The 22,367-nt window shown below is 46.7% G+C and overlaps 3 protein-coding genes across 3 annotated transcripts; all 3 read right to left on the bottom strand.

Moving 5' to 3' along the window:
• Positions 1–3,360: 3,360 nt before the first annotated feature.
• Positions 3,361–4,812, bottom strand: LOC147956824 (6-phosphogluconate dehydrogenase, decarboxylating 1-like). The gene has a single exon (XM_087534980.1). It carries the CDS (start codon positions 4,021–4,023, stop codon positions 3,370–3,372), a length of 654 nt encoding a protein of 217 aa, XP_087391106.1. The 5' UTR covers positions 4,024–4,812; the 3' UTR covers positions 3,361–3,369.
• Positions 4,070–5,696, bottom strand: LOC147956823 (6-phosphogluconate dehydrogenase, decarboxylating 1-like). Its single transcript, XM_087531466.1, has 4 exons — positions 5,583–5,696; positions 4,949–5,001; positions 4,128–4,815; positions 4,070–4,081 (listed from the first exon to the last, which is right to left on the bottom strand). Exons 1-4 carry the CDS (start codon positions 5,694–5,696, stop codon positions 4,070–4,072), a joined length of 867 nt encoding a protein of 288 aa, XP_087387592.1.
• Positions 5,697–20,811: 15,115 nt separating this feature from the next.
• Positions 20,812–21,406, bottom strand: LOC125523368 (6-phosphogluconate dehydrogenase, decarboxylating 1-like). The gene has a single exon (XM_087531465.1). The coding sequence runs from the start codon at positions 21,400–21,402 to the stop codon at positions 20,812–20,814; it is 591 nt and encodes a 196-aa protein (XP_087387591.1). The 5' UTR covers positions 21,403–21,406.
• Positions 21,407–22,367: the final 961 nt, after the last annotated feature.

Raw genomic sequence — 22,367 nt, 5'->3', positions numbered from 1 at the left:
GGACCTGCACCAGGAAACGCCCAATCAAAGACAGTTGAGTCCAGCATCTACACAGTACTCCAGCAATGATGGATGTTAGTTCAGTTCAGAGTGTAAATAGATCAATCTCGGATAAGAATTTATCGCACCAAGTACAGATAATATTCTTTCAAAATGAGTCGATTTTGAACAAAGTTCGATAGAACTTGGACTCAGTTCGGGTCAGTTGATCTTTGAACTACATTCTACATAGAGAGGGTAATACCGAAAACAGTGTTGCAAAGACCGAGCTCGATGGAGCTCGTTTGTCAAAAAAAATTCAAAATACATTTAGAATTTTCAAAAAAATGTCAACTTTTTTTTGACGAATACATATGCATATTCTTCAAGTATGTACACGATTTCATCAACTAAATTGATTTTTGCATCCTACACAAAAAAGACAAATATCTGACCCAAATACAACAAAGAAAAAGCCCATTTTAATATGTGTATTTGTATTTTTTTGTGTATATCACATATTAATATATATATATATATATATATATATATATATATTTGACACGATATTAATATATATGTTAACGAAAGTTTATACATGTATACTACAAATACATGTCTAAATGTATACGTTTTTCAGATTTTTTTAGGTCTACAAATATATGTCTAAATGTATATGTGCATTTTTGCTAAAAAAATAGCTCAATGGAGCTCGGCCTCTGCAGACACTTTTCGTGGTAATACCACCCTTTTCATGATTATTTATGTTCACCGTTAATCTTGTTTTTTGACAGTGTGTTCACAACTGAACTATGTAACACAAGAACTGTACTGTACATGATCCAGTACAAAAAATACATAAACAGGGCCACACCAGCGAGGGGGGTGGCTTGCCAATCCCAGTTGACCTTGCAAAGCTGCTTGAGCTCCCCGGAGATGATTTCCGCTGTTGCCACGCCATTGCCACGGAGAGTCACCACCGCAAGGAGTGGGGTATCCGATACTCCCACCTCCGGAACCTCGATATGGAAGAACCCCATCCCTTCGATGCCGTGACCATACATCGTAAGTTCCTCAGTCATAGGGCGATCTGGACATAGCAAAGCAAGGTGCCCCGTCTCCTTGCATCTCTCTGGACATGGCAATTCAGTAGTTGTTTCTTTTTCAATTTCATCCCTTCATAGTTAAGCACCGAGTGCATTCACCGGCAAGGTGATGCATGCTTCCTTGAACGAGTTTCCTTTTCCATATTTTCTCCACCCAACAAATTTATGATGACAATATCGCATGAATAGTACTTGTATATAGCGGGTTTTTGTGGCGAATCTTTGACCCAGCATATAATGGAAGTCATTCTCTGGTGAATCTTTTTATATTTGATTCCGAAAAGTCTTTTGAAGTTTTTTTGAATTACTCTCTCCGTCCCATAATGTAAGACGTTTTTTGACACTGCATTAGTGTTAAAAAGCGTCCTACATTGTGGGACGGAGGGAGTACTAAATTATTTTTGCATATAGGGTGCTCTGGCACTCGAGAACACCGAAATTGGTAAAGCTACCTGGATGGCTGATGGGACGCATTGGCCTGGCCCCGGGTTTCTTCGCTTAGATATTCTCAGCTCCTCGTAGATCAGATCAGTGTTGAAGGCCGAGCAGAACAGCAGCTGCCTCAGCTTCTTCAGGTTCAGAAACAGGTGTTCAGTGACCTGCAGTAAGCAGATCACAGGACAAACGGCTTGAGCGTTACGGCCATTTTACCCATCCATCGTCAGGCCCATCTCCTCGCTCCTTGGCATCTTCAGAGCTTTGGCCACATCTCAGCAGCAAACGGAGGCTAGAGGCTGTTTGCAGCAGGCACATCTAATATGGATGGACGAGATTCTTATGTAATTAGTTGCCAAGAACGCCATAACAGAAGTAGGGCACTATTGTGGTTCTTGCATCTTCACCAGCGAACAATGGCAATGCCATGGTGAGCATCTTCAGTTTCATGGCCACAAACCTTGCAAAATATTGGGGGCTGCGGCGGCGAGGCGGGTGAGGTGCGGTGAAATGCCTGCGAGATGCACCGTGGCTCCTCCGCCCCACGATTGGCCTGAAGTGGGAAACAATCCGAAAGCAGAAGCAGAGTAGCAAACCCGCCTCCGCACCGCAGCTTCTCCAGCGTGCAAAGTACGCCTTCAAGCTCGGTTTGCGGACTCCACAGAAGAGCTGTCTTTGCACGACAGCGCCAGGAGACGCCCTGATCAGACTGAGCGCTCATGATCAGCAATCAAGGACAGTTTAGTCCAGCATATATACACTCCAGCAATTAGATGGAAGTTAGTCGCGAGCATAAATGGGTCGATCTCGGATGAAACTTGGGTGCTATAACTACAGTAATATTTTGTCGAAATGAGCCAGTTTAGAAAAAACTTCGACAAAACTTGGACTCAGTTCCAGTCAGTCAAACAGAGTTTCTCTACCATAGGTCTGGTCTTTGAACTACATAGAGGCTAATGATACCACCAGCCCTTCCATGAAGGTTCACAATTGGGTAGGCAAACATGGCCTATCTTCCAAACAAAAAAGGACTTGTCACATGCTACCATAGACACAAGAGATAGCAACAAAATTTTGTGAGAATCATATGACACAACAAACAAGCAACAAGCAGTGGTTCTGCTGATAAAACAGCCTTGTGAAAGCAGGACCATTGGCTATCAAACACAGGTAGGTAAAAACACATTTTATTCAAACTAATTCAGAATGGCAATGTCTTCCCTCCAGGGTTGATCAATCACATGGAAGTAGTGGAGACTGGAGAGAATATGTGATCTCCTTGTAGAAAATAAATACAGGACTCATTACTCGAATAATAAAAATTAAACGGCGGTTGCTCCACTATGTAACACAGGAAGTGCACTGTACATGATCCGGTACAGAAACAAAAACATAGACAGGGTAGGCAAACATGGCCTATCTTTCAAACAAAAAGGACTTGTCACATAGACACAAGACATAGCAACAGAATTTGTGAGACACAACAAACAAGCAACAGGCATTGGCTCTGCTCACAAAGCAGCCTTGAGAAAGCAGGAACACTGGCTATCAAACACAGGTAGGTAAAAACACATTTTATTCAAACTAATTCAGAATGATCGTTGGGTAAACGTTTACCCGACGAATAACAATGTCTTCCCTCCAGGGTTGATCATATGGAAGTAGTGGAGACTGGAGAGAATATGTGGTCTCCTTGTAGAAATTAAATACAGGACACGTTACTCAAATAAAAATTAAACGGCAGTTCTTCCCTACAGGAAAAGGACTCATGGCTGGCAGCAACAAAGGATACCAAGAAGACGAAACCTGATGGGCCGTCTCTTGGTAGAGCAGCAGCAGCAGCAGCAGCTTAGATCTTTGAGTTGGCGATCTTGTACCACTCGGTGTGGAAGGAGCCGGGCATGTCAACCCTCTCGTAGGTGTGCGCCCCGAAGTAGTCCCTCTGGGCCTGGAGGAGGTTGGCAGGGAGCCTGTCCCTCCGGTAGAAGTCGAAGTAGGCCAGACTCGCGGACATGCCTGGGGTGCTGACGCCGTTGTTGATGGTGAGGCACACGACCCTCCTCCATGCAGCTTGCCTGTCCATGATCTCCTGCGCGAACTCAGGGTCGATGAGGAGGTTGGCGAGCTCACCGTTCCTGTCATAGGCCTTCTTGATGCGGTCGAGGAAGCTGGCGCGGATGATGCACCCGCCCTTCCAGATCCTGGCCAGCTCGCCGAGGTTGAGGCCCCATCCTTTCTCCGTGCTCTTGGCCTTGATGATGTTCATGCCCTGGGCGTAGCTGCAGATCTTGGAGGCGTAGAGGGCTTTCCTCACATCCTCGATCAGCTGTGCCTTGTCGACAGTTTCACCACTGGAGTAGTCACCCTGGAAGATCTTGGAAGCCGCGACACGCTCATCCTTGAGCCCGCTGAGGAACCTGGAATCCAAGGACGCCTCAATGGTAGGAGCAGCCACAGAGAGCTCAGCGGCCTGCTGCATAGTCCACTTCCCGGTTCCCTTCATCCTGGTCTTGTACAGGACCTTGTCGACCAAGTAGCCCTCACCCTGGTCATCCTTGATGCTGAATATGTCAGCAGTGATCTCAACCAAGAAACTAAGGAGCTCACCTTGTTCCACTCGGCGAAAACCTGCTGCAGCTCACCGTTTGTGAGCTTGCCAACCGACTTGATAATGTCATAGGCCTCAGCGATGAGTTGCATGTCACCGTACTCAATGCCATTGTGGACCATCTTGACAAAGTTTCCGGATCCACCCTTCCCAATGTATGTGACACACGGGCCGCTGTCAGGGACCTGAGCAGACACCTTGAGAAGAATGTCTTCAATGTACTGGTATGCCTCCAGCGAGCCTCCAGGCATCATGGAGGGGCCATGGCGGGCACCCTCCTCACCTTCGGAAACACCCATCCCGAGGTAGAGGAGTCCACGCTCCTCCATCGCCTTCTCCCTCCTTTCCGTGTTCTCATACCACTCGTTTCCTCCATCAACGATGCAGTCACCCTGCTCCAGGTGTGCCGCGAGCGTTGCGATGGTCTGGTCAACCGGAGCGCCGGCCTTGACAAGCATGATGACGACACGTGGCTTCTGAATGGAGTTGACGAAGGATGCAGGGTCATGGAAACCGTAGAGAGGAAGGTTTCCTTCTAGCTTGGCGCGCTGAACGGTCTCATCGACCTTGGAGGTGGTCCTGTTGTAGACAGAGATGGGGAAGCCTTTTTCTGCAATGTTGAGGGCAAGGTTCTGCCCCATGACGGCGAGGCCAGCAAGACCAATTCTGGTGAGAGCCATCTTGTACCTGAAAAAGATATGCACCAAACACAAAGTCAGTTAGATAATTTATTTATGCATGTCTTACTAGAAAGGATAAAAGCCTATCTATAGAGGCCAAATGATGATGCATATGCACTAGACGCAAGAACAAGCTTCACTCTGACAAATTGTTTGCAGCGAACAGAGGTTCCAGACAGTAGCCAACGGATAACTGAATGTGAGGTTACAAATGTCAATCAGAGTAGATGCAATCAGTATTGGATGCTATGTTCACTGGATGTAGCAGGGCGGACATGTCAAATTCAAATCCATAACCAACTACAGCCTACTCTTTTATGGTCTACGGCAACATAGTTCACTAGGAAATCTGAATCGCATCGAACAGCGCCGCTGATTTGATTGAGCGAGCCACATGATGATTTGCTCAATAAACTGATAGTATACTGCAACATAATCCATAGTCCGGGTCAATCAGCCGTGACCCACGAGGCCAAGACAGCGCAGCTCAGGCACAAATCCCATGTTGGCTGCTCAGGAACATACTACAACAGCTACTAGCACTGAGATGCTCAAAACATAGCACAGTTATCATCCAGCGTCGATCATATGGTGGCATGGTTTCAGCTACAGCCACCATCACGCAGAAACAACAAGAAAAAAAGCAGAAAAAAACGGGGTGCCCCTGCATCCTCAACTACAGGCTACAGCTACTTGTAGAAACACATGATACAGTAGCTGATGATGCTACCTACAGATGAGCTATGTCCCTGCCTGTCGGGCAATTCATGCTACCGCAGGACCAACTGAAGTAGCATCGCCGTTCTGAGCTTGACTGGCACGTATATGGCGGTCTAGCCTAGTGTCGTGGCGGTAGACAGACGCAACCAACGCGAGATTCCCTGCCATGACCCGGTCAAGTAGATTGCTCCCGTCCCATGGATCTGAGGCGGGCACCGTCCAACCCAGCTTCAGCCCCCTACCTACCGCCCGTCCCTAAAAGCAGAAGTAGGAAAAAACTCGGCGACCCGCCTCACGTACCTCGCCGGTGTCGCCTCGATTCCTCTGCCCGCCTCGCCGGAAGCCACGCCCGGGCTGCGACGGAGATCGGGGGGCGAGCGAACGAACGGACGAGGGAGGAGAGGAAGGGGGGAGATTCGGGAGGGGGGAGAGTGGCCTGACCTGCCTGCCTTGGATGGGATGAGATCTGCCTGCGCTGCGCGGGTCGAGGGAGAAGGAAGGAAGACGAGCGTGGGATGCGGATGCGATGCGAGAGCGATCACCTACCCCTCCTCGACCCCCCTCGCGCCCGGTTAAATAAGAGTCGCACCGCACCCCGTGGAGGTAGACCCATAGCCGTCGCCGGGCCTGGCGGCTCCCAAGCGCGCACCGCACCAGGGGTGGGTGGGTGGTGGGTGGGTTTAGGGTCTCTGACGCGCGGGCTAGGTCGCCTGGCAAGGCTGCCCCACGCGGCGTCTGGTGAGTGGGAACCAAAGTTTGCGCTGACGGGGGCAGAGGGAAGGCGGGTCCTATTTGGCCTCTGCTGCTGATCCTCAAAAATAGAAAAAAAAACAATTGGCGTCTGCTACTCGTGCGGCTTGCGGCTGCTCTGCGATGGCGTGAGCACAGCGTCACCCGTGAAAAGACTCTCCCGTATCGGCTAAATTTCGTGTTTTGACTCTTTTCTGAAACTTATTTGAGATTTGACCCCAGTTTGTAAAAATGCCAGGATCTGACCCTTTTTCCTACCGCCATTGTCTCTGGCGGTAAGGTTTAACTGTCCACCGCCAGAGATTCTGGCGGTAGGCTTTGACTGCGCCGTAACGGACATCTAACGTGGAAAATACTCTACCGCCAGTATCCTTGGGGGTAGCCCATTATACCATACCGCCAGGGTGCTTGACGATAGGAGCCTAATAAAATGTCAAAGCCCGTGGCAGCTAAAGCTGCGCTGCATTGCACTGCTCCATAAAGTGTGCTACTTTAAATACTAAAAAATAAGATAGATGGTGCATGTATGGGGATGGGTGAATGAATGAGCTGCATGCCATGGATGTGTTGCATGCATTGAGTGCTGTGTGCATGGGAGCGCGAGCACACAACAGCGACAAGTTGCAGGCTAGTAGAATTTTATATGCTCTCTCTTACGCGCTCTCTCTCTCGTGCATGAGACTAGTAGGTTACTAGGCTACTGTAGATTATTCAGATTGGCAGGGAGTGTGAAATCTGGCTAGAAGACCATACCGCCAAATACCTTGGCGGTAGGGTTGCATTGCCTACCGCCAATGACTATGGCGGTAGGGTCTTTTTCGTATTAAACGGGCGTGACGGTGCCGGCAAGTCCTACCGTCAGAGACCCTGGCGGTAGGTTATGCAACCCTACCGCCATAGACCCTGGCGATAGCAAAAAGGTCAGATCCCGAAATTTTTACAAACTGGGGTCAGATCTCGAATAACTTTCAGTAAAGGGTCAAAACATCAAATTTAGCCTCCCGTATCTAAGCTAAGCGGACCACATGATTTGATTTCAAATCCAGGTTCAATTCCCAACCCAGATCTGGCTGTGAACAGTGCAGACTTCAGATATGCCAACAACTGTACTACATACGTACGTGTCTGCCGATGTTCACGGTTTGATTGTCACTACTCCTATAAGGCCAACTCCACAGCATGACCCTAAACGGACATCCGGTTTGGCCGGATTTTGTCCCTTTAAGGCGGCAATGGGTTCGCCCATGTCCGTGTTCGTCCGTTGGGTCATGGGTGCGCCCAACGCGCGGCCGCACACCAAATCATGTCCGGGGTGGACGTGATTAAAGAAAACAAAAAAACTTAAATAAACTACCTAAAAAGGTAAATAAACGCAGTTAAAAAAACTTAAAACATATTTAGGGGTCACGGCCACAAAACGGCCCAGTTTCACGGTCCACTTAAACGGCCCAGTTCCATAATTAACATAAAAATAAAATTAAAAATGTTGCCCGCGCGCTCCTGCCGCGCCCATCGATGTCGTGGCCATCGCCGTCTTCAGTGGCCGCCGGTGTTGTCGTCGTCGCTGACGAGGTCGACGTAGTCCGGCGGCGTCCACAAGTGGGCCGGCGGTCCGTGGTGCACGGGGGCGGCGGGCTGGAAGGTGGCAGGTGCCTGCACCACCTCCTCCCATGGCGAGGCGTCCCGCTCCAGTGACCGCGGCGGCGTGGGGCACCACTTCACGCCCCCCACGGCGACCGCCATCTGCTCTGCGGTGCACGACCAACTCCACCCCTGGCCCACAGGCCCGGGTGGAACGCGGCCACCGGCGGCTCCTCCACACTAGTAAAGTACACATCAATAAGATGTATATCAAATATACTTATGTTCACTTTGCCATCCTTCTTATCCGCCAATCACTTGGGGTAGTTCCGCTTCTAGTGACCAGTCCCTTTGCAGTAGAAGCACTTAGTCTCAGGCTTAGGACCAGACTTGGGCTTCTTCACTTGAGCAGCAACTTGCTTGCTGTTCTTCTTGAAGTTCCCCTTTTTCCCTTTGCCCTTTTCTTGAAACTAGTGGTCTTGTCAACCATCAACACTTGATGTTTTTCTTGATTTCTACCTTCGTTGATTTCAGCATCACGAAGAGCTTGAGAGTTGTTTCTGTTATCCCTTGCATATTATAGTTCATCACGAAGTTCTACTAACTTGGTGATGGTGACTAGAGAATTCTGTCAATCACTATTTTATCTGGAAGATTAACTCCCACTTGATTCAAGTGATTGTAGTACCCAGACAATCTGAGCACATGCTCACTAGTTGAACGATTCTCCTCCATCTTTTAGCTATAGAACTTGTTGGAGACTTCATATCTCTCAACTCGGGTATTTGCTTGAAATATTAACTTCAACTCCTGGAACATCTCATATGCTCCATGACGTTCAAAACATCTTTGAAGTCCCGATTCTAAGCCATTAAGCATGGTGCACTAAACTATCAAGTAGTCATCATATTGAGCTAGCCAAACGTTCATAACGTCTGCATCTGCTCCTGCAATAGGTCCGTCACCTAGCGGTGCATCAAGGACATAATTCTTCTGTGCAGCAATGAGGATAAACCTCAGATCACGGATCCAATCCGCATCATTGCTACTAACATCTTTCAACACAATTTTCTCTAGGAACATATCAAAATAAACACAGGGAAGCAACAACGCGAGCTATTGATCTACAACGTAATTTGCAAAATACTACCAGGACTAAGTTCATGATAAATTTAAGTTCAATGAATCATATTACTTAAGAACTCCCACTTAGATAGACATCCCTCTAATCCTCTAAGTGATTACGTGATCCAAATCAACTAAACCATGTCCGATCATCACGTGAGATGGAGTAGTTTCATTGGTGAACATCGCTATGTTGATCATATCTACTATATGATTCACGCTCGACCTTTCGGTCTCCGTGTTCCGAGGCCATATCTGCATATGCTAGGCTCGTCAAGTTTAACCTGAGTATTCCGCGTGTGCAAAACTGGCTTGCACCCGTTGTAGATGGACGTAGAGCTTATCACACCCGATCATCACGTGGTGTCTGGGCACGACGAACTTTGGCAACGGTGCATACTCAGGGAGAACACTTCTTGATAATTTAGTGAGAGATCATCTTATAATGCTACCGTCAATCAAAGCAAGATAAGATGCATAAAAGATAAACATCACATGCAATCAATATAAGTGATATGATATGGCCATCATCATCTTGTGCCTGTGATCTCCATCTCCGAAGCACCGTCATGATCACCATCGTCACCGGCGCAACACCTTGATCTACATCGTAGCATCGTTGTTGTCTCGCCAATCTTATGCTTCCACGACTATCGCTACCGCTTAGTGATAAAGTAAAGCATTACAACGCGATTGCATTGCATACAATAAAGCGACAACCATATTGGTCCTGCCAGTTGCCAATAAATCGGTTACAAAACATGATCATCTCATACAATAAAATTTAGCATCATGTCTTGACCATATCACATCACAACATGCCCTGCAAAAACAAGTTAGACGTCTTCTACTTTGTTGTTGCAAGTTTTACGTGGCTGCTACGGGCTTAAGCAAGAACCAATCTTACCTACGCATCAAAACCACAACGATAGTTTGTCAAGTTGGTGCTGTTTTAACCTTCGCAAGGACCGGGCGTGGCCACACTCAGTTCAACTAAAGTTGGAGAAACTGTCACCCGCAAGCCACCTCTGTGCAAAGCACGTCGGGAGAACCGGTCTCGCGTAAGCGTACGCGTAATGTTGGTCTGGGCCGCTTCTTCCAACAATACCGCCGAACCAAAGTATGACATGCTGGTAAGCAGTATGACTTATATCGCCCACAACTCACTTGTGTTCTACTCATGCATATAACATCAACATATAAAACCTAGGCTCGGATGCCACTGTTGGGAAACGTAGTAATTTCAAAAATTTCCTACACACACGCAAGATCATGGTGATGCATAGCAACGAGAGGGGAGAGTGTTGTCTACGTACCCTCGTAGACCGACTGTGGAAGCGTTGACGCAACGTAGAGGAAGTAGTCGTACGTCTTCCCGATCCGACCGATCCAAGTACCGTTACTCCGGCACCTCCGAGTTCTTAGCACACGTACAGCTCGATGACGCTCCCCGGGCTCCGATCCAGCAAAGCTTCGGGGATGAGTTCCGTCAGCACAACGGCGTGGTGACGATGATGATGTTCTACTGACGCAGGGCTTCGCCTAAGCACTGCAACAATATGACCGAGGTGGAATATGGTGGAGGGAGGCACCGCACACGGCTAAGGAACGATCACGAGGATCAATTGTGTGTCCTAGGGTGCCCCCTTGCTCCCGTATATAAAGGAGCCAAGGGGAGGGGGCGGCCGGCCAAGGAGGGCGCGCCAAGGGGGAGTCCTACTCCCACCGGGAGTAGGACTCCCTTCTTTCCTAGTTGGAGAAGGAGAAGGGGGGAAAGAGGTGGAAGAGAGGAAGGAAAAGGGGGGGCGCCGCCCCCCTTCCCTTGTCCTATTCGGACTAGGAAGGGAGGGGCATGCGGCCACCTCCTGCCTCCTTCTCTCTTCTCCCTCAAGGCCCATGTAGGCCCAATAACCCCCTGGGGGGTTCCGGTAACCCCCCGGTACTCCGGTAAAATGCCGATTTCACCCGGAACAATTCCGATGTCCAAATATAGGCTTCCAATATATCAATCTTTATGTCTCGACCATTTCGAGACTCCTCGTCATGTCCGTGATCATATCCGGGACTCCGAACTAACTTAGGTACATCAAAATGCATAAACTCATAATAACTGTCATCGTAACGTTAAGCGTGCGGACCCTACGGTTCGAGAACAATGTATACATGACTGAGACAAATCTCCGATCAATAACCAACAGCGGGACCTGGATGCCCATATTGGCTCCTACATATTCTACGAAGATCTTTATCGGTCAGACCGCATAACAACATACGTTGTTCCCTTTGTCATCGGTATGTTACTTGCCCGAGATTCGATCGTCGGTATCTAATACCTAGTTCAATCTCGTTACCGGCAAGTCTCTTTACTCGTTCCGTAATACATCATCTCGCAACTAACTCATTAGTTGCAATGCTTGCAAGGCTTAAGTGATGTGCATTACCGAGAGGGCCCAGAGATACCTCTCCGACAATCGGAGTGACAAATCCTAATCTCGAAATACGCCAACCCAACATGTACCTTTGGAGACACCTGTAGAGCTCCTTTATAATCACCTAGTTACGTTGTGACGTTTGGTAGCACACAAAGTGTTCCTCCGGCAAACGGGAGATGCATAATCTCATAGTCATAGGAATATGTATAAGTCATGAAGAAAGCAATAGCAACATACTAAACGATCGGGTGCTAAGCTAATGGAATGGGTCATGTCAATCAGATCATTCATCTAATGATGTGATCCCGTTAATCAAATGACAACTCTTTGTCCATGGTTAGGAAACATAACCATCTTTGATTAACGAGCTAGTCAAGTAGAGGCATACTACTGACACTCTGTTTGTCTATGTATTCACACATGTATTATGTTTCCGGTTAATACAATTCTAGCATGAATAATAAACATTTATCATGAAATAAGGAAATAAATAATAACTTTATTATTTCCTCTAGGGTATATTTCCTTCAGTCTCCCACTTGCACTAGAGTCAATAATCTAGTTCACATCGCTATGTGATTAACACCAATAGTTCACATCTTTATGTGATTGGTTCACATCTCCATGTGACTAACACCCAAAGGGTTTACTAGATTCAATAATCTAGTTCACATTGCTATGTGATTAACACCCAAAGAGTGATCATGTTTTGCTTGTGAGAGAAATTTAGTCAACGGGCCTGCCAAATTCAGATTCGTATGTATTTTGCAAAATTCTACGTCTACAATGCTCTGCACGGAGCTACTCTAGCTGATTGCTCCCACTTTCAATATGTATCCAGATTGAGACTTAGAATCATCTGGATCAGTGTCAAAAACTTGCATCGACGTAACCTTTTACGATGAACCTTTTTGTCACGTCCATAATCGAGAAACATATCCTTATTTTACTAAGGATAATTCTGACCGCTGTCTAGTGATCTACTCCTAGATCACTATTGTACTCCCTTGCCAAATCAGTGCAGGGTATACAATAGATCTGGTATACAGCATGACATACTTTATAGAACCTATGGCCAAGGCATAGGGAATGACTTTCATTCTCTTTCTATCTTCTGCCGTGGTCGGGCTTTGAGTCTTACTCAACTTCACACCTTGTAATACAGGCAAGAACTCTTTCTTTGACTGCTCCATCTTGAACTATTTCAAAATCTTGTCAAGGTATGTACTCATTGAAAAAACTTATCAAGCGTCTTGATCTATTTCTATAGATCTTGGAGCTCAATATGTAAGCAGCTTCACCGAAGTCTTTCTTTGAAAAACTCCTTTCAAACACTCCTTTATGCTTTACAGAATAATTCTACATTATTTCTGATCAACAATATGTCATTCACATATACTTATCAGAAATGCCGTAGTGCTCCCACTCACTTTTATTGTAAATACATGCTTCACCGCAAGTCTGTATAAAACTATATGCGTTGATCAACTCATCAAAGCGTATATTCCAACTCCGAGATGCTTGCACCAGTCCACAGATGGATCGCTGGAGCTTGCACATTTTGTTAGCACCTTTCGGATTGACAAAACCTTCTAGTTGCATCGTATACAACTCTTCTTTAATAAATCCATTAAGGAATTCAGTTTTGTTTATCCATTTGCCAGATTTCATAAAATGCAGCAATTGCTAACATGATTCGGACAGACTTAAGCATAGATACGAGTGAGAATCTCTCATCGTAGTCAACACCTTGAACTTGTTGAAAACCTTTTGCGACAATTCTAGCTTTGTAGATAATAACACTACTATCAGCGTCCGTCTTCCTCTTGAAGATCCATTTATTCTCAATTGCTTGCCGATCAGTGGGCAAGTCAACCAAAGTCCATACTTTGTTCTCATACATGGATCCCATCTCAGATTTCATGGCTTCAAGCCATTTTGCAGAATCTGGGCTCACCATCGCTTCTTCATAGTTCGTAGGTTCGTCATGGTCAAGTAGCATGACCTCCAGAACAAGATTACCGTACCACTCTGGTGCGGATCTTACTCTAGTTTACCTACGAGATTCGGTAGTAACTTGATCTGAAGTTACATGATCATCATCATTAGCTTCCTCACTAATTGGCGTAGTAGTCACAAGAACAGATTTCTGTGATGAACTACTTTCCAATAAGGGAGAAGGTACAATTACCTTATCAAGTTTTCTACTTTCCTCCCACTCACTTCTTTCGAGAGAAACTCCTTCTCTAGAAAGTTTCTGAATTTAGCAACAAAAGTCTTGCCTTCGGATCTGTGATAGAAGGTGTATCCAATAGTTTCCTTTGGATATCCTATGAAGACACATTTCTCCGATTTGGGTTTGAGCTTATCAGGTTGAAACTTTTTCACATAAGCATTGCAACCTCAAACTTTAAGAAACGACAGCTTAAGTTTCTTGCCAAACCATAGTTCATATGGTGTCGTCTCAACGGATTTAGATGGTGCCCTATTTAACGTGAATGCAACTGTCTCTAATGCATAACCCCAAAACGATAGTGGTAGATCGGTAAGAGACATCATAGATCGCACCATATCTAATAAAGTACGGTTATGACGTTTAGACACACCATTACATTGTGGTGTTCCAGGTGGCGTGAGTAGTGAAACTATTTCACATTGTTTTTAACTGAAGGCCAAACTCGTAACTCAAATACCCTTCTCTACGATCAGATCGTAGAAACTTTATTTTCTTGTTACGATGATTTTTCACTTCACTCTGAAATTCTTTGAACTTTTCAAATGTTTCAGACTTATGTTTCATCAAGTAGATATACTCATATCTGCTCAAATCATCTGTGAAGATCATAAAATAATGATACCTGTCGCGAGCATCAATATTTATCGGACCACATACATCAGTATGTATGATTTCCAACAAATCTGTTGCTCGCTCCATTGTTCCGAAGAACGGAGTTTTAGTCATCTTGCCCATGAGGCATGGTTCGCAAGCATCAACTGATTCATAATCAAGTGATTCCAAAAGCCCATCAACATGGAGTTTCTTCATGCGCTTTACACCAATATGACCTAAACTGCAGTGCCACATATAAGTTGCACTATCATTATTAACTTTGCATCTTTTGGTTTCAATATTATGATTATGTGTATCACTATGATCGAGATCCAATGAACTATTTTCATTGGGTGTGTAACCATATAAGGTTTTATTCATGTAAACAGAACAACAATTTATTCTCTTACTTAAATGAATAACCGTATTACAATAAACATGATCAAATCATATTCATGCTCAACGCAAACACCAAATAACACTTATTTAGCTTCAACACTAATCCCGAAATTATAGGGAGTGTGCGATGATGATCATATCAATCTTGGAACCACTTCCAACACACATCGTCACTTCACCCTTAACTAGTCTCTGTTTATTCTGTAACTCCCGTTTCGAGTTACTAATCTTAGCAACTGAACTAGTATCAAATACTGAGGGGTTGCTATAAACACTAGTAAAGTACACATCAATAAGATGTATATCAAATATACTTATGTTCACTTTGCCATCCTTCTTATCCGCCAATCACTTGGGGTAGTTCCGCTTCTAGTGACCAGTCCCTTTGCAATAGAAGCACTTAGTCTCAGGCTTAGGACCAGACTTGGGCTTCTTCACTTGAGCAGCAACTTGCTTGCTGTTCTTCTTGAAGTTCCCCTTTTTCCCTTTGCCCTTTTCTTGAAACTAGTGGTCTTGTCAACCATCAACACTTGATGTTTTTCTTGATTTCTACCTTCGTTGATTTCAGCATCACGAAGAGCTTGGGAGTTGTTTCCGTTATCCCTTGCATATTATAGTTCATCACGAAGTTCTACTAACTTGGTGATGGTGACTAGAGAATTCTGTCAATCACTATTTTATCTGGAAGATTAACTCCCACTTGATTCAAGTGATTGTAGTACCCAGACAATCTGAGCACATGCTCACTAGTTGAGCGATTCTCCTCCATCTTTTAGCTATGGAACTTGTTGGAGACTTCATATCTCTCAACTCGGGTATTTGCTTGAAATATTAACTTCAACTCCTGGAACATCTCATATGCTCCATGACGTTCAAAACATCTTTGAAGTCCCGATTCTAAGCCATTAAGCATGGTGCACTAAACTATCAAGTAGTCATCATATTGAGCTAGCCAAATGTTCATAACGTCTGCATCTGCTCCTGCAATAGGTCCGTCACCTAGCGGTGCATCAAGGACATAATTCTTCTGTGCAGCAATGAGGATAAACCTCAGATCACGGATCCAATCCGCATCATTGCTACTAACATCTTTCAACACAATTTTCTCTAGGAACATATCAAAATAAACACAAGGAAGCAACAACGCGAGCTATTGATCTACAACGTAATTTGCAAAATACTACCAGGACTAAGTTCATGATAAATTTAAGTTCAATGAATCATATTACTTAAGAACTCCCACTTAGATAGACATCCCTCTAATCCTCTAAGTGATTACGTGATCCAAATCAACTAAACCATGTCCGATCATCATGTCAGATGGAGTAGTTTCATTGGTGAACATCGCTATGTTGATCATATCTGCTATATGATTCACGCTCGACCTTTCGGTCTCCGTGTTCCGAGGCCATATCTGCATATGCTAGGCTCGTCAAGTTTAACCTGAGTATTCCGCGTGTGCAAAACTGGCTTGCACCCGTTGTAGATGGACGTAGAGCTTATCACACCCGATCATCACGTGGTGTCTGGGCACGACGAACTTTGGCAACGGTGCATACTCAGGGAGAACACTTCTTGATAATTTAGTGAGAGATCATCTTATAATGCTACCGTCAATCAAAGCAAGATAAGATGCATAAAAGATAAACATCACATGCAATCAATATAAGTGATATGATATGGCCATCATCATCTTGTGCCTGTGATCTCCATCTCCGAAGCACCGTCATGATCACCATCGTCACCGGCGCGACACCTTGGTCTCCATCGTAGCATCGTTGTCGTCTCGCCAATCTTATGCTTCCATGACTATCGCTACCGCTTAGTGATAAAGTAAAGCATTACAGCGTGATTGCATTGCATACAATAAAGCGACAACCATATATCTCCTGCCAGTTGCCGATAAATCGGTTACAAAACATGATCATCTCATACAATAAAATTTAGCATCATGTCTTGACCATATCACATCACAACATGCCCTGCAAAAACAAGTTAGACATCTTCTACTTTGTTGTTGCAAGTTTTACGTGGCTGCTACGGGCTTAAGCAAGAACCAATCTTACCTACGCATCAAAACCATAACGATAGTTTGTCAAGTTGGTGCTGTTTTAACCTTCGTAAGGACCGGGCATGGCCACACTCGGTTCAACTAAAGTTGGAGAAACTGTCACCTGCAAGCCACCTCTGTGCAAAGCACGTCGGGAGAACCGGTCTCGCATAAGCGTACGCGTAATGTTGGTCCGGGCCGCTTCTTCCAACAATACCGCCGAACCAAAGTATGACATGCTGGTAAGCAGTATGACTTATATCGCCCACAACTCACTTGTGTTCTACTCGTGCATATAACATCAACATATAAAACCTAGGCTCGGATGCCACTGTTGGGAAACGTAGTAATTTCAAAAATTTCCTACGCACACGCAAGATCATGGTGATGCATAGCAACGAGAGGGGAGAGTGTTGTCTACGTACCCTCGTAGACCGACTGCGGAAGCGTTGACGCAACGTAGAGGAAGTAGTCGTACGTCTTCCCGATCCGACCGATCCAAGTACCGTTACTCCGGCACCTCCGAGTTCTTAGCACACGTACAGCTCGATGACGCTCCTCGGGCTCCGATCCAGCAAAGCTTCGGGGATGAATTCCGTCAGCACAATGGCGTGGTGACGATGATGATGTTCTACTGACGCAGGGCTTCGCCTAAGCACTGCAACAATATGACCGAGGTGGAATATGGTGGAGGGGTGGGGGGCACCACACACGGCTAAGGAACAATCACGAGGATCAATTGTGTGTCCTAGGGTGCCCCCTTGCTCCCATATATAAAGGAGCCAAGGGGAGGGGGCGGCCGGCCAAGGAGGGCGCGCCAAGGGGGAGTCCTACTCCCACCGGGAGTAGGACTCCCTTCTTTCCTAGGTGGAGAAGGAGAAGGGGGGAAAGAGGTGGAAGAGAGGAAGGAAAAGGGGGGGGCGCCGCCCCCCTTCCCTTGTCCTATTCGGACTAGGAAGGGGAGGGGCGTGCGGCCACCTCCTGCCTCCTTCTCTCTTCTCCCTCAAGGCCCATGTAGGCCCAATAACCCCTTGGGGGGTTCCGGTAACCCCCCGGTACTCCGGTAAAATGCCGATTTCACCCGGAACAATTCCGATGTCCAAATATAGGCTTCCAATATATCAATCTTTATGTCTCGACCATTTCGAGACTCCTCGTCATGTCCGTGATCACATCCGGGACTCCGAACTAACTTCGGTACATCAAAATGCATAAACTCATAATAACTGTCATCGTAACATTAAGCGTGCGGACCCTACGGTTCGAGAACAATGTAGACATGACTGAGACAAATCTCCGATCAATAACCAACAGCGGGACCTGGATGCCCATATTGGCTCCTACATATTCTACAAAGATCTTTATCGGTCAGACCGCATAACAACATACGTTGTTCCCTTTGTCATCGGTATGTTACTTGCCTGAGATTCGATCGTCGGTATCCAATACCTAGTTCAATCTCGTTACCGGCAAGTCTCTTTACTCATTCTGTAATACATCATCTCGCAACTAACTCATTAGTTGCAATGCTTGCAAGGCTTAAGTGATGTGCATTACCGAGAGGGCCCAGAGATACCTCTCCGACAATCGGAGTGACAAATCCTAATCTCGAAATACGCCAACCCAACATGTACCTTTGGAGACACCTGTAGAGCTCCTTTATAATCACCCAGTTACGTTGTGGCGTTTGGTAGCACACAAAGTGTTCCTCCGGCAAACGGGAGTTGCATAATCTCATAGTCATAGGAACATGTATAAGTCATGAAGAAAGCAATAGCGACATACTAAACGATCGGGTGCTAAGCTAATGGAATGGGTCATGTCAATCAGATCATTCATCTAATGATGTGATCCCGTTAATCAAATAACAACTCTTTGTCCATGGTTAGGAAACATAACCATCTTTGATTAACGAGCTAGTCAAGTAGAGGCATACTAGTGACACTCTGTTTGTCTATGTATTCACACATGTATTATGTTTCCGGTTAATACAATTCTAGCATGAATAATAAACATTTATCATGAAATAAGGAAATAAATAATAACTTTATTATTGCCTCTAGGGCATATTTCCTTCAGGTGGGTGGTGGGTGGTGGGTGGGTTTAGGGTCTCTGACGCGCGGGCCAGGTCGCCTGGCAAGGCTGCCCCACGCGGCGTCTGGTGAGTGGGAACCAAAGTTTGCGCTGACGGGGGCAGAGGGAAGGCGGGTCCTATTTGGCCTCTGCTGCTGATCCTCAAAAATAGAAAAAAAACAATTGGTGTCTGCTACTCGTGCGGCTTGCGGCTGCTCTGCGATGGCGTCAGCACGGCGTCACCCGTGAAAAGACTCTCCCGTATCGGCTAAATTTCGTGTTTTGACCCTTTTCTGAAACTTATTTGAGATTTGACCCCAGTTCGTAAAAATTTCGGGATCTGACCCTTTTTCCTACCGCCATTGTCTCTGGCGGTAAGGTTTAACTGTCTACCACCAGAGATTATGGCGGTAGGCTTTGACTGCGCCGTAATGGACATCTAACGTGGAAAATACTCTACCGCCAGTATCCTTGGGGGTAGCCCATTATACCCTACTGCCAGGGTGCTTGACGATAGGAGCCTAATAAAATGTCAAAGCCCGTGGCAGCTAAAGCTGCGCTGCATTGCACTGCTCCATAAAGTGTGCTACTTTACAATACTAAAAAATAAGATAGATGGTGCATGTATGGGGATGGGTGAATGAATGAGCTGCATGCCATGGATGTGCTGCATGCATTGAGTGATGTGTGCATGGGAGCGCGAGCACACAACAGCGGCAAGTTGCAGGCTAGTAGAATTTTAATTACGCGCTCTCTCTCTCGTGCATGAGACTACTAGGTTACTAGGCTACTGTAGATTATTCAGATTGGCAGGGAGTGTGAAATCTGGCTAGAAGACCATACCGCCAAATACCTTGGCGGTAGGGTTGCATTGCCTACCGCCAATGACTATGGCGGTAGGGTCTTTTTCGTATTAAACGGGCGTGACGGTGCTGGCAAGTCCTACCGTCAGAGACCCTGGCGGTAGGGCCATAGACCCTGGCGGTAGCAAAAGGGTCAGATCCCGAAATTTTTACAAACTGGGGTCAGATCTCGAATAACTTTCAGTAAAGGGTCAAAACATCAAATTTAGCATCCCGTATCTAGGCTAAGCGGACCACATGATTTGATTTCAAATCCAGGTTCAATTCCCAACCCAGATCTGGCTGTGAACAGTGCAGACTTCAGATATGCCAACAACTGTACTACATACGTACGTGTCTGCCGATGTTCACGGTCTGATTGTCACTACTCCTATAAGGCCAACTCCACAGCATGACCCTAAACGGACGTCCGGTTTGGCCGGATTTTGTCCCTTTAAGGCGGCAATGGGTTCGCCCATGTCCGCATTCGTCCGTTGGGTCGTGGGTGCGCCCAACGCGCGGCCGCACACCAAATCATGTCCGGGGTGGAAGTGATAAAAGAAAACAAAAAAACTTACCTAAAAAGGTAAATAAACGTAGTTAAAAAAACTTAAAACATATTTAGGGGTCACGGCCACAAAACGGCCCAGTTTCACGGTCCACTTAAACGGCCCAGTTCCATAATTAACATAAAAATAAAATTAAAAATGCTGCTCGCGTGCTCCTGCCGCGCCCATCGATGTCGTGGCCATCGCCGTCTTCAGTGGCTGCCGGTGTCGTCGTCGTCGCTGACGAGGTCGGCATAGTCCGGCAGCGTCCACAGGAGGGCCGACGGTCCGTGGTGCACGGGGGCGGCGGGCTGGAAGGTGGCAGGTGCCTGCACCACCTCCTCCCGTGGCGAGGCGTCCCGCTCCAGTGACCGTGGCGGTGTGGGGCACCACTTCACGCCCCCACGGCGTCCGCCATCTGCTCTGCAGTGCACGACCAATTCCACCCCTGGCACACAGGCCCGGGTGGAACGCGGCCACCGGCGGCTCCTCCACCACCTCCTCCTTCGGCACCATCTCCAGCTCGGGGATGGCAACGTCGCCGACCGCGGAAAGGGCCGTCATCTCCTCGAGGCCCTCCCATTGGCGCTCGTCGTGCGTGTGCATGGAGTCCTCCAGCACACGTGCCATGAGACGGGCCTCCTCCTCCGCTGTCATGCGAGGAGGTGGGGCTGGCGATGGAGATGAGACGGGCCTCGAGGAGTCATGGAGGGGCCATGGCGGGCACCCTCCTCACCTCCGGAAACACCCATCCCGAGGTAGAGGAGTCCACGCTCCTCAATGTACTGGTATGCCTCCAGCGAGCCTCCAGGCATCATGGAGGGGCCATGGTGGGCACCCTCCTCACCTCCGGAAACACCCATCCCGAGGTAGAGGAGTCCACGCTCCTCCATCGCCTTCTCCCTCCTTTCCGTGTTCTCATACCACTCGTTTCCTCCGTCAATGATGCAGTCACCCTGCTCCAGGTGTGCCGCGAGCGTTGCGATGGTCTGGTCAACCGGAGCGCCGGCCTTGACAAGCATGATGACGACACGTGGCTTCTGAATGGAGTTGACGAAGGATGCAGGGTCATGGAAACCGTAGAGAGGAAGGTTTCCTTCTAGCTTGGCGTGCTGAACGGTCTCATCGACCTTGGAGGTGGTCCTGTTGTAGACAGAGATGGGGAAGCCTTTCTCTGCAATGTTGAGGGCAAGGTTCTGCCCCATGACGGCGAGGCCAGCAAGACCAATTCTGGTGAGAGCCATCTTGTACCTGAAAAAGATATGCACCAAACACAAAGTCAGTTAGATAATTTATTTATGCATGTCTTACTAGAAAGGATAAAAGCCTGTCTATAGAGGCCAAATGATGATGCGTATGCACTAGACGCAAGAACAAGCTTCACTCTGACAAATTGTTTGCAGCGAACAGAGGTTCCAGACAGTAGCCAACGGATAACTGAATGTGAGGTTACAAATGTCAATCAGAGTAGATGCAATCAGTATTGGATGCTATGTTCACTGGATAGATGCAGCAGGGCGGACATGTCAAATTCAAATCCATAACCAACTACAGCCTACTCTTTTATGGTCTACGGCAACATAGTTCACTAGGAAATCAGAATCGCATCGAACAGCGCCGCCGATTTGATTGAGCGAGCCACATGATGATTTGCTCAATAAACCGATAGTATACTGCAACATAATCCATAGTCCGGGTCAATCAGCCGTGACCCACGAGGCCAAGACAGCGCAGCTCAGGCACAAATCCCATGCTGGCTGCTCAGGAACATACTACAACAGCTACTAGCACTGAGATGCTCAAAACATAGCACAGTTATCATCCAGCGTCGATCATATGGTGGCATGGTTTCAGCTACAGCCACCATCACGCAGAAACAACAAGAAAAAAAGCAGAAAAAACAGGGTACCTGTAGGATCGAAAGTATGTCTAGAGGGGGGTGATTAGACTACTTGACCAACTAAAAACTTAGCCTTTTCCCAATTTTAGTTCTTGGCAGATTTTAGCTATCTTAGAGCAAGTCAAGCAATCATCACACAATTCAAGCAAGCATGCAAAGAGTTTATTGGCAGCGGAAAGTAAAGCATGCAACTTGCAAGAATGTAAAGGGAAGGGTTTGGAGGATTCAAACGCAATTGGAGACACAGATGTTTTCCCGTGGTTCGGATAGGTGGTGCTATCCTACATCCACGTTGATGGAGAGTTCAAC

The sequence above is a fragment of the Triticum urartu genome, chromosome 7A (genome assembly GCF_056163025.1).
Source record: "Triticum urartu cultivar PI428250 chromosome 7A, HENAU_Tu73, whole genome shotgun sequence".
In the NCBI taxonomy this organism is placed as follows: Eukaryota; Viridiplantae; Streptophyta; class Magnoliopsida; order Poales; family Poaceae; genus Triticum; species Triticum urartu.
Note: the sequence above shows the minus strand (reverse complement) of the source record. Positions and strands in the feature narration are given on the sequence as shown.

Bases quoted from the DNA above. Each gene is read 5' to 3' on its own strand.
- LOC147956823 (XM_087531466.1), bottom strand. From the start codon at position 5,696: ATGGCAGGGAATCTCGCGTTGGTTGCGTCTGTCTACCGCCACGACACT. The intron at 5,002-5,582 runs GTAGCATGAATT...CCTCACATTCAG, and splicing joins CTACTTCAGTTGGTCCTGCG to TTATCCGTTGGCTACTGTCT. The intron at 4,816-4,948 runs GTGAAGCTTGTT...TATCTTTTTCAG, and splicing joins GCTGCAAACAATTTGTCAGA to GTACAAGATGGCTCTCACCA.
- LOC147956824 (XM_087534980.1), bottom strand. From the start codon at position 4,023: ATGAAGGGAACCGGGAAGTGGACTATGCAGCAGGCCGCTGAGCTCTCT.
- LOC125523368 (XM_087531465.1), bottom strand. From the start codon at position 21,402: ATGGCTCTCACCAGAATTGGTCTTGCTGGCCTCGCCGTCATGGGGCAG.